At 46.9% G+C, this 12500-nt stretch overlaps 1 protein-coding gene across 1 annotated transcript in view; it reads right to left on the minus strand.

Moving 5' to 3' along the window:
- LOC306919127 (aarF domain-containing protein kinase 1-like) overlaps positions 1–12500 on the minus strand; it is a 95239-nt gene that overhangs the window by 80845 nt on the left and 1894 nt on the right. Inside the window, exons 2-3 of the mRNA XM_079531963.1 lie at positions 7283–7414; positions 4606–4689 (exon numbers count right to left, since the gene is read on the minus strand). Of these exons, the coding sequence (XP_079388089.1) occupies positions 4606–4689; positions 7283–7405 (207 nt within the window). The 5' untranslated portion in view covers positions 7406–7414. The remainder of the gene's footprint in view (positions 1–4605; positions 4690–7282; positions 7415–12500) is intronic.

Here is a 12500-nt window from a genome sequence, read left to right on the forward strand (position 1 = left end):
AGAACAGAAACTAGCTAGCCTAGCCACCCAGTCTGCTGCTCTCTGGGAGAACAGAAACTAGCTAGCCTAGCCACCCAGTCTGCTGCTCTCTGGGAGAACAGAAACTAGCTAGCTTAGCCACCCAGTCTGCTGCTCTGTGAGAGAACAGAAACTAGCTAGCCTAGCCACCCAGTCTGCTGCTCTGTGAGAGAACAGAAACTAGCTAGCCTAGCCACCCAGTCTGCTGCTCTCTGGGAGAAAAGAAACTAGCTAGCCTAGCCACCCAGTCTGCTGCTCTGTGAGAGAACAGAAACTAGCTAGCCTAGCCACCCAGTCTGCTGCTCTGTGAGAGAACAGAAACTAGCTAGCCTAGCCACCCAGTCTGCTGCTCTGTGAGAGAACAGAAACTAGCTAGCCTAGCCACCCAGTCTGCTGCTCTGTGAGAGAACAGAAACTAGCTAGCCTAGCCACCCAGTCTGCTGCTCTGTGAGAGAACAGAAACTAGCTAGCCTAGCCACCCAGTCTGCTGCTCTGTGAGAGAACAGAAACTAGCTAGCCTAGCCACCCAGTCTGCTGCTCTGTGAGAGAACAGAAACTAGCTAGCTTTGATTAGGCGTTGAAATAATGTGGTTTGAAACGCGGATAGAAAGTTGTTCAACCAATCGGATTGCTTCCTCAAAACGACCTGTTGTACAATAGAGGATAGTAGATTGGTGTCCCAGAGACAGACTGTGTCCAAGAGACAGACAGACAGTGTCCCAGAGACAGACAGTGTCCCAGAGACAGACAGACAGTGTCCCAGAGACAGACTGTGTCCAAGAGACAGACAGACAGTGTCCCAGAGACAGACAGTGTCCCAGAGACAGACAGACAGTGTCCCAGAGACAGACAGTGTCCCAGAGACAGACAGACAGTGTCCCAGAGACAGACAGTGTCCCAGAGACAGACAGACAGTGTCCCAGAGACAGACAGACAGTGTCCCAGAGACAGACAGTGTCCCAGAGACAGACAGTGTCCCAGAGACAGACAGTGTCCCAGAGACACCGTCTGTCCCAGAGACAGACAGTGTCCCAGAGACAGACAGTGTCCCAGAGACAGACAGACAGACAGTGTCCCAGAGACAGACAGTGTCCCAGAGACAGACAGACAGTGTCCCAGAGACAGACAGTGTCCCAGAGACAGACAGTGTCCCAGAGACAGACAGACAGTGTCCCAGGGACAGACAGTGTCCCAGAGACAGACAGACAGTGTCCCAGAGACAGACAGACAGTGTCCCAGAGACAGACAGTGTCCCAGAGACAGACAGACAGTGTCCCAGAGACAGACAGACAGTGTCCCAGAGACAGACAGTGTCCCAGAGACAGACAGACAGACAGACAGTGTCCCAGAGACAGACAGTGTCCCAGAGACAGACAGACAGTGTCCCAGAGACAGACAGACAGTGTCCCAGAGACAGACAGTGTCCCAGAGACAGACAGACAGACAGACAGTGTCCCAGAGACAGACAGTGTCCCAGAGACAGACAGACAGTGTCCCAGAGACAGAACATATCTAATGCAAAGGTCCTTAACCCATTTAGACCTGAGGACGATTCTACAAATTCCTTCTAAATCCTGACAGTTTTCTGAAAAACCTCATGTTTCTGTGTGTCAGTTGTTCTCACAGGGTTAAACCTCATGTTTCTGTGTGTCAGTTGTTCTCACAGGGTTAAACCTCATGTTTCTGTGTGTCAGTTGTTCTCACAGGGTTAAACCTCATGTTTCTGTGTGTCAGTTGTTCTCACAGGGTTAAACCTCATGTTTCTGTGTGTCAGTTGTTCTCACAGGGTTAAACCTCATGTTTCTGTGTGTCAGTTGTTCTCACAGGGTTAAACCTCATGTTTCTGTGTGTCAGTGGTTCTCACAGGGTTAAACCTCATGTTTCTGTGTGTCAGTTGTTCTCACAGGGTTAAACCTCATGTTTCTGTGTGTCAGTTGTTCTCACAGGGTTAAACCTCATGTTTCTGTGTGTCAGTTGTTCTCACAGGGTTAAACCTCATGTTTCTGTGTGTCAGTTGTTCTCACAGGGTTAAACCTCATGTTTCTGTGTGTCAGTTGTTCTCACAGGGTTAAACCTCATGTTTCTGTGTGTCAGTTGTTCTCACAGGGTTAAACCTCATGTTTCTGTGTGTCAGTGGTTCTCACAGGGTTAAACCTCATGTTTCTGTGTGTCAGTTGTTCTCACAGGGTTAAACCTCATGTTTCTGTGTGTCAGTGGTTCTCAACCTTTTCCTGTCAAGGACCGCGAACATATATGTATTTTACCACGGACACCCATCTGAAAATATGTTGTTCCAGGGACCCCCCCAGAAGCAAAGGTTTGACTTAAAACATTTGCTCTGAAGGAATTTATATTCAAAGATTTGCACTACATTTTTCCGATTTTTCAAAAATAATAGCTCATAGCGCGGCACCAAGTGCCGCACTACGAGCTTGTAGATCTGCTATTTTTAAATAGCTAAAGCATAGCATAATGCTTAAAACACCAAAAAGGGTTCCCGCCCACAATGGGTTAAATCACCACTAATATAACATAGCTATTATTACAGTATGTACGCATTTTACGGCATATAAATGACCACCTCTCTCTCTCTCTCTCCCTCTCTCTGTATTGAATGTGGTCATTTGGTGCCCTCCAGTGGAGGCTGGAGGAAGTGCTCAAGCACAGTTCTGAGGTATAAGTCCTGCTCCGTTGTCTGGGAGGCAGATGTAGTGCATGTGAGCTTGTAGATCAGATGTAGTACTTGTGAGCTTGTAGATCAGATGTAGTGCTTGTGAGCTTGTAGATCAGATGTAGTGCTTGTGAGCTTGTAGATCAGATGTAGTGCTTGTGAGCTTGTAGATCAGAAGTAGTGCTTGTGAGCTTGTAGATCAGATATAGTGCTTGTGAGCTTGTAGATCAGATATAGTGCTTGTGAGCTTGTAGATCAGATATAGTGCTTGTGAGCTTGTAGATCAGATATAGTGCTTGTGAGCTTGTAGATCAGATATAGTGCTTGTGAGCTTGTAGATCAGATGTAGTGCTTGTGAGCTTGTAGATCAGATATAGTGCTTGTGAGCTTGTAGATCAGATATAGTGCTTGTGAGCTTGTAGATCAGATATAGTGCTTGTGAGCTTGTAGATCAGATGTAGTGCTTGTGAGCTTGTAGATCAGATATAGTGCTTGTGAGCTTGTAGATCAGATGTAGTGCTTGTGAGCTTGTAGATCAGATGTAGTGCTTGTGAGCTTGTAGATCAGATGTAGTGCTTGTGAGCTTGTAGATCAGATATAGTGCTTGTGAGCTTGTAGATCAGATGTAGTGCTTGTGAGCTTGTAGATCAGATGTAGTACTTGTGAGCTTGTAGATCAGAAGTAGTGCTTGTGAGCTTGTAGATCAGATGTAGTGCTTGTGAGCTTGTAGATCAGATGTAGTGCTTGTGAGCTTGTAGATCAGATATAGTGCTTGTGAGCTTGTAGATCAGATGTAGTGCTTGTGAGCTTGTAGATCAGATGTAGTGCTTGTGAGCTTGTAGATCAGATGTAGTACTTGTGAGCTTGTAGATCAGATATAGTGCTTGTGAGCTTGTTGATCAGATATAGTGCTTGTGCGCTTGTTGATCAGATATAGTGCTTGTGAGCTTGTAGATCAGATATAGTACTTGTGAGCTTGTAGATCAGATATAGTGCTTGTGAGCTTGTAGATCAGATATAGTGCTTGTGAGCTTGTAGATCAGATGTAGTACTTGTGAGCTTGTAGATCAGATGTAGTACTTGTGAGCTTGTAGATCAGATATAGTGCTTGTGAGCTTGTTGATCAGATATAGTGCTTGTGAGCTTGTAGATCAGATATAGTACTTGTGAGCTTGTAGATCAGATGTAGTGCTTGTGAGCTTGTAGATCAGATATAGTACTTGTGAGCTTGTAGATCAGATGTAGTGCTTGTGAGCTTGTAGATCAGAAGTAGTGCTTGTGAGCTTGTAGATCAGATATAGTGCTTTTGAGCTTGTAGATCAGCTATTGTCTTCGAATAGAGTAGTAATAATCACACCCATGTGAAGTGAGGGGCACTCTTGTCATCATGACGTAACATTTCTATTTGCTCAGACAACTCTTTGTTCTGTCAATGAGAATGTAATGCTTGTATAAGATGGAAATAGACACTAAGCTGGTTATTAATATAACATTATTAAAGGTAATAATAATAACAACAACAACAATCATAATAATAATAATAACAATAACAATAATAATAATAATGAACGTTGGAGGTCTTAGACCTTTGAACCTTTGAGGATATTACAATGTTTGTTTAGATCACTTTAGAGCAATCCAAGTCTATGGACTTTAATGTGTGTTTAGATCACTAAATTACAACGTAATATAAATACAGCGGGCGCCCCTCACTTCACACAAGTGTGATTTTTATTTAAATAGCCTGCTCGGACCGAGAGTCAATCCCACTGCATGCCTACAGGGGGCCCCGTTTAACACACACACACACACACATGAATAATTCATGAGGTTTTAAGTAAGCTACACTTAATTTTCCCGTCAGCTGTTTGCACGACTCGCTAATGAGATGCCATAAACAGATCTAACAGACCTACCTTAGATCTGAGAGTCCAGTATTCGTCCGTTCCATGCTCCACATGTTTGAAGGCAGTGAGGTAGTCTATGCTGATCAGAGCAGTCTGTAAACGCACGCGCGCACGCACACACACACACACACACACACACACACACACACACACACACACACACACACACACACACACACACACACACACACACACACACACACACACACACACACACACACACACACACACACACACACACACACACACACACACACAGTGAAGGCAGTGAGTCACAATGATTACATACAATGAAGGCAATTATCAGACGCTCTTAATCCAGAGCGATTTACAGTAAGCAAGAACAACACATGGTGATATATCACATTATAGAAATAGAACACCACATGGTGATACATCACATTATAGAAATAGAACACATGGTGATACATCACATTATAGAGATAGAACACATGGTGATACATCACATTATAGAAATAGAACACCACATGGTGATACATCACATTATATAAATAGAACAACACATGGTGATACATCACATTATAGAAATAGAACACCACATGGTGATACATCACATTATAGAAATAGAACAACACATGGTGATACATCACATTATAGAAATAGAACACATGGTGATATATCACATTATAGAGATAGAACACATGGTGATAAATCACATTATAGAAATAGAACACCACATGGTGATACATCACACTATAGAAATAGAACAACACATGGTGATACATCACATTATAGAAATAGAACAACACATGGTGATACATCACATTATAGAAATAGAACAATAGAACAACACATGGGGATACATCACATTATAGAGATAGAACAACACATGGTGATACATCACATTATAGAAATAGAACAACACATGGTGATACATCACATTATAGAAATAGAACAACACATGGTGATACATCACATTATATAAATAGAACAACACATGGTGATACATCACATTATAGAAATAGAACAACACATGGTGATACATCACATTATAGAAATAGTCGTTGGTTTGGTAGGAGACAGAGAGCTGTGTTGGTTTGGTAGGATACAGAGAGCTGTGTTTGTTTGGTAGGAGACAGAGAGCTGTGTTGGTTTGGTAGGAGACAGAGAGCTGTGTTGGTTTGGTAGGAGACAGAGAGCTGTGTTGGTTTGGTAGGAGACAGAGAGCTGTGTTGGTTTGGTAGGAGACAGAGAGCTGTGTTGGTTTGGTAGGAGACAGAGAGCTGTGTTGGTTTGGTAGGGGACAGAGAGCTGTGTTGGTTTGGTAGGGGACAGAGAGCTGTGTTGGTTTGGTAGGAGACAGAGAGCTGTGTTGGTTTGGTAGGAGACAGAGAGCTGTGTTGGTTTGGTAGGAGACAGAGAGCTGTGTTGGTTTGGTAGGAGACAGAGAGCTGTGTTGGTTTGGTAGGGGACAGAGAGCTGTGTTGGTTTGGTAGGGGACTACACGGAACTAAACGTCCCCAAATCCATAGAGTCTGGAACTACACGTCCCCAAATCCATAGAGTCTGGAACTACACGTCCCCAAATCCATGTCAGGAAGTTGCCATTTCCGTTCACGAAAATGTATTTTAAAATATCTTCAAAAATGTTTTAGTTTCATTTCCATTTCTGCTAAGCAGCAAAGCTAGATGTGCTTAGATGATTTAGATTTATATTAGGATGAATTTGCACCAATGTAAAGATGAAACAGAGGCTATTCTGCCTGTCTGCAGTGCACTGTGAAGAATAGCGACTTTAAGCAACGACGGCTACGGCAGTCGGCTACGGCAACCGGAAATGGATCAGTGCACTGGCCTACCGGCATGTGCACTTAAGCCTCTCCAACTGATCCAAAATGCCGCAGCTCGTTTGGTCTTCAACCAGCCAAAATTCTCACATGTCTCCCCCCTGCTCCGCTCCCTGCACTGGCTCCCGGTCGCTGCCCGCACAGAATACAAAACTCTGATGCTGGCATTCAAAGCAACCAAAGGTATGGCTCCCCCATATCTTGCAAACATGATTGAACCCTACAAACCCTCCCGCGCACTCAGATCAGCCAACGCAGGAAAGCTGGAAGTACCCTCACTAAAAACGCCGGGACAACGCTCCACACGTCCCAAACTCTTCTCCCTTCTGGCCCCAAAACTGTGGAATGCACTCCCCGTTAAAATCAGAACTGCAGCATCACTCCCAATCTTCCGCCGTAGTCTAAAGTCCCACCTTTTCAGACTCCATCATGGCCCATAGCACTTATCCTACCCCCTTAGATAGCACTTTTAGACTTAGATAGCATTTGAAACAGACTTACAGCATGTCATGTAGACAGCACAATAATTGCATTGTATGTAGTCATAGCACTTCATAGTACATATGTATAGCATAGTATAGTATATATGTATAGTTTATATGTATAGTGTCATTATATAGATATGTTCTAGTTACGTTCTTAGCTTACGCATGTTTCATGATAAATGCATTTTATATATGTGATGTATTCCCATGCTTTTGTTCTTGCCTAATGTAAGTCGCTCTGGATTAAGACAGACAGACAGACAGACAGACAGACAGACAGACAGACAGACAGACAGACAGACAGACAGACAGACAGACAGACAGACAGGCAGGCAGGCAGGCAGGCAGGCAGGCAGGCAGGCAGGCAGACAGGCAGACAGACAGGTTACTCACGGTAGCAGCAGCTCGTCCAAAGCGAACCACGCTGAGGTCGTTGAGGTCAAACCGCTCGCTGTAAAGATACAAGCCTGACACGGTCGCCGTGGCAACAGACCACACCCTCAGCATCCGCATCATCAGACCATACTAGAAGACCACAGAGAACATCATCAGACCATACTAGAAGACCACAGAGAACATCATCAGACCATACTAGAAGACCACAGAGAACATCATCAGACCATACTAGAAGATCACAGAACATCATCAGACCATACTAGAAGACCACAGAGAACATCATCAGACCATACTAGAAGACCACTTCTAGTCTTCTAGTATGGAAGACCACTAGAAGATCACAGAACATCATCAGACCATACTAGAAGATCACAGAACATCATCAGACCATACTAGAAGATCACAGAACATCATCAGACCATACTAGAAGATCACAGAGAACATCATCAGACCATACTAGAAGACCACAGAGAACATCATCAGACCATACTAGAAGATCACAGAACATCATCAGACCATACTAGAAGACCACAGAGAACATCATCAGACCATACTAGAAGATCACAGAACATCATCAGACCACACTAGAAGACCACAGAGAACATCATCAGACCATACTAGAAGATCACAGAGAACAGCATCAGACCATACTAGAAGATCACAGAGAACATCATCAGACCATACTAGAAGACCACAGAGAACATCATCAGACCATACTAGAAGACCACAGAGAACATCATCAGACCATACTAGAAGATCACAGAACATCATCAGACCATACTAGAAGACCACAGAGAACATCATCAGACCACACTAGAAGACCACAGAGAACATCATCAGACCATACTAGAAGATCACAGAACATCATCAGACCATACTAGAAGATCACAGAACATCATCAGACCATACTAGAAGACCACAGAGAACATCATCAGACCATACTAGAAGACCACAGAGAACATCATCAGACCATACTAGAAGACCACAGAACATCATCAGACCATACTAGAAGACCACAGAGAACATCATCAGACCATACCACTTCTAGTCTTCTAGTATGGAAGACCACTAGAAGATCACAGAACATCATCAGACCATACTAGAAGATCACAGAACATCATCAGACCATACTAGAAGATCACAGAACATCATCAGACCATACTAGAAGATCACAGAACATCATCAGACCATACTAGAAGATCACAGAGAACATCATCAGACCATACTAGAAGACCACAGAGAACATCATCAGACCATACTAGAAGATCACAGAACATCATCAGACCATACTAGAAGACCACAGAGAACATGATCAGACCATACTAGAAGATCACAGAACAACATCAGACCACACTAGAAGACCACAGAGAACATCATCAGACAATACTAGAAGATCACAGAGAACAGCATCAGACCATACTAGAAGATCACAGAACATCATCAGACCATACTAGAAGACCACAGAGAACATCATCAGACCATACTAGAAGACCACAGAGAACATCATCAGACCATACTAGAAGATCACAGAACATCATCAGACCATACTAGAAGACCACAGAGAACATCAGAGCACACTAGAAGACCACAGAGAACATCATCAGACCATACTAGAAGATCACAGAACATCATCAGACCATACTAGAAGATCACAGAACATCATCAGACCATACTAGAAGACCACAGAGAACATCATCAGACCATACTAGAAGACCACAGAGAACATCATCAGACCATACTAGAAGATCACAGAACATCATCAGACCATACTAGAAGACCACAGAGAACATCATCAGACCACACTAGAAGACCACAGAGAACATCATCAGACCATACTAGAAGACCACAGAGAACATCATCAGACCATACTAGAAGACCACAGAGAACATCATCAGACCACACTAGAAGACCACAGAGAACATCATCAGACCATACTAGAAGATCACAGAACATCATCAGACCATACTAGAAGATCACAGAACATCATCAGACCATACTAGAAGATCATAGAACATCATCAGACCATACTAGAAGACCACAGAGAACATCATCAGACCATACTAGAAGATCACAGAACATCATCAGACCATACTAGAAGATCACAGAACATCATCAGACCATACTAGAAGATCATAGAACATCATCAGACCATACTAGAAGACCACAGAACATCATCAGACCATACTAGAAGATCACAGAACATCCTCAGACCATACTAGAAGACCACAGAACATCATCAGGCCATACTAGAAGATCACAGAACATCATCAGACCATACTAGAAGATCACAGAGAACATGATCATATCATCAGACCATCAAACGTCCTCTGGGAACAGTCGATGTTTGGGAAGGACAAACATTCGGGGCACACAATCGACAGGTGCGTTGTGATTGGTGCGGGCAGTGTATTTAATCACACCACCGGCCAATAGAACGTCGCAGTCCCGCCCCTTTCATGACGACAACAGGACCAGTCCCGCCCCCTTTCATGACGACGACAGGACCAGTCCCGCCCCCTTTCGTGATGACGACAGGCCTGGAAAAGGACTTCCTCTGCATTTTTAATTAAAGACCTGTAAGCGTCAGTCAAAGCCAACTGGGATCGTGACAAATCATGACAACAAACACACAGCAAAGAAATCACACGCGTGTGAAGTGTGGGGGATCTGGGGGGGGGGGGGGGGGGGGGAGTTCCAGACCCACAGGAACCGGCCCGGTTCCGGCGAGCCGCCCCACGTCCGAAACGGTAGAGAAATGCCGTGTGGGGTCTCTGGGGGTCCCCGGGGAGTCCTTCGAAACGGTTGAGAAATGACAGAGTTACCGTGTGGGGGTCCCTCTACTGTACTGTACTGTACTGTACTGTACTGTACTGTACTGTACTGTACTGTACTGTACTGTACTGTACTGGCACACCCAAAATCATCATATATACAGTTAATATGTGCGTGTGTGTTTGTGTGTGTGTGTTAGGTTGCGCACAGGTGGTGAAAAACAACCATGCTATTTCCGTGCTCATACCTACCCAGCCAGCCAGGCACCAACCGAGCCAGCCAGGCACCAACCCAGCCAGCCAGGCACCCACCCAGCCAGCCAGGCACCCACCCAGCCAGCCAGGCACCCAGCCAGCCAGGCACCCACCCAGCCAGCCAGGCACCCACCCAGCCAGCCAGGCACCCAGCCAGCCAGGCACCCACCCAGCCAGCCAGGCACCCTCACACATAGCTCCATAAGGGAGTGGTTGCACCCCTCAAAAAAGGGCTGGATACAACACCCTTTTCTTTCTTTTTTTTTTGCTGTTTTTCATCTTTGTAATTTGTTTGACCCAAAATACTTACTCATTTGCCGACTAAAAGATTGAACGGGAAGAACATACCGTCCCCACGGGACAAGGACAGCTATGAGGAAGAGAGTGTCCGTAACCCGTTCTGTACGGGAACCCCTTTTGGTGTTTTAAGCAGTGTGTTATACTTTAGCCATTGAAAAACTATTTTTTTTTAAATCGTGAAAATGTGGCACAGATCTTTGAGTATATATTCTTTCAGAGCCAACGTTTTTAACTCAAAGCCTTGCTTCTCGGGTCCCTCATGGAACTACATATTTTCAGATGGGGGGGGGGGGGGGGTCCGCGGCCAATTACATATATTTTTGGGGGTCCTTGACATGAAAATGTTCGAGAACCACTGACACAGAAACATAGGGTTTTTCAGAAAACTGTCGTCCTCAGGTCTAGATGGGTTAAAATCAGGGACATTATCGACACAGAATAGAAAGATGATTTTGACAGTTACGAAGCGGCCCAGCGTCCACGCGCCCTCCACCCCAGCCAGGAGCTGGGCTCCACTGACTGGGGGGACCTCAACCCCAGCCAGGAGCTGGGCTCCACTGACTGGGGGGACCTCCACCCCAGCCAGGAACTGGGCTCCACTGACTGGGGGGGACCTCCACCCCAGCCAGGAGCTGGGCTCCACTGACTGGGGGGACCTCCACCCCAGCCAGGAGCTGGGCTCCACTGACTGGGGGGACCTCCACCCCAGCCAGGAGCTGGGCTCCACTGACTGGGGGGGACCTCCACCCCAGCCAGGAGCTAGGCTCCACTGACTGGGGGGGATCTCCACCCCAGCCAGGAGCTGGGCTCCACTGACTGGGGGGACCTCCACCCCAGCCAGGAGCTAGGCTCCACTGACTGGGGGGACCTCCACCCCAGCCAGGAGCTGGGCTCCACTGACTGGGGGGACCTCCACCCCAGCCAGGAGCTGGGCTCCACTGACTGGGGGGACCTCCACCCCAGCCAGGAGCTAGGCTCCACTGACTGGGGGGACCTCCACCCCAGCCAGGAGCTAGGCTCCACTGACTGGGGGGACCTCCACCCCAGCCAGGAGCTGGGCTCCACTGACTGGGGGGACCTCCACCCCAGCCAGGAGCTGGGCTCCACTGACTGGGGGGACCTCCAACCCAGCCAGGAGCTGGGCTCCACAGACTGGGGGGGACCTCCACCCCAGCCAGGAGCTGGGCTCCACTGACTGGGGGGACCTCCACCCCAGCCAGGAGCTGGGCTCCACTGACTGGGGGGACCTCCACCCAAGCCAGGAGCTAGGCTCCACTGACTGGGGGGACCTCCACCCCAGCCAGGAGCTAAGCTCCACTGACTGGGGGGACCTCCACCCCAGCCAGGAGCTAGGCTCCACTGACTGGGGGGACCTCCACCCCAGCCAGGAGCTAGGCTCCACTGACTGGGGGGACCTCCACCCCAGCCAGGAGCTGGGCTCCACTGACTGGGGGGACCTCCACCCCAGCCAGGAGCTAGGCTCCACTGACTGGGGGGACCTCCACCCCAGGCAGGGTACATGCTGTCGACTACGCTCAACGGTGCTGGGGGATACAGAACCCATACATACCGCTGCCACCAATAAATGGTAAATGGTGCATTTATATAGTGCCTTTATCCAAGGCGCTTTACATAGATTGTGCATTACATTCACCCATTCACACACACATGCATACACCGATTGCGGCAGAAGCCATGCAAGGTACCAACCAGCACATCGGGAGCAATTTGGGGTTCAGTGTCTTGCCCAAGGACACTTCGACATGTAGACAGGAGGAGCCGGGATTCGAACCGCCGACCCATGGATCATTGGACGACCTGCTCTACCTTTGAGCCACAGTCGCCAATGTAGCACTGGCCGGGAGGCGAGCCCGGAACCTCGTATCAGT

This window comes from Electrona antarctica (genome assembly GCF_951216825.1).
Source record: "Electrona antarctica genome assembly, contig: scaffold_57, whole genome shotgun sequence".
Lineage (NCBI taxonomy): Eukaryota > Metazoa > Chordata > Actinopteri > Myctophiformes > Myctophidae > Electrona > Electrona antarctica.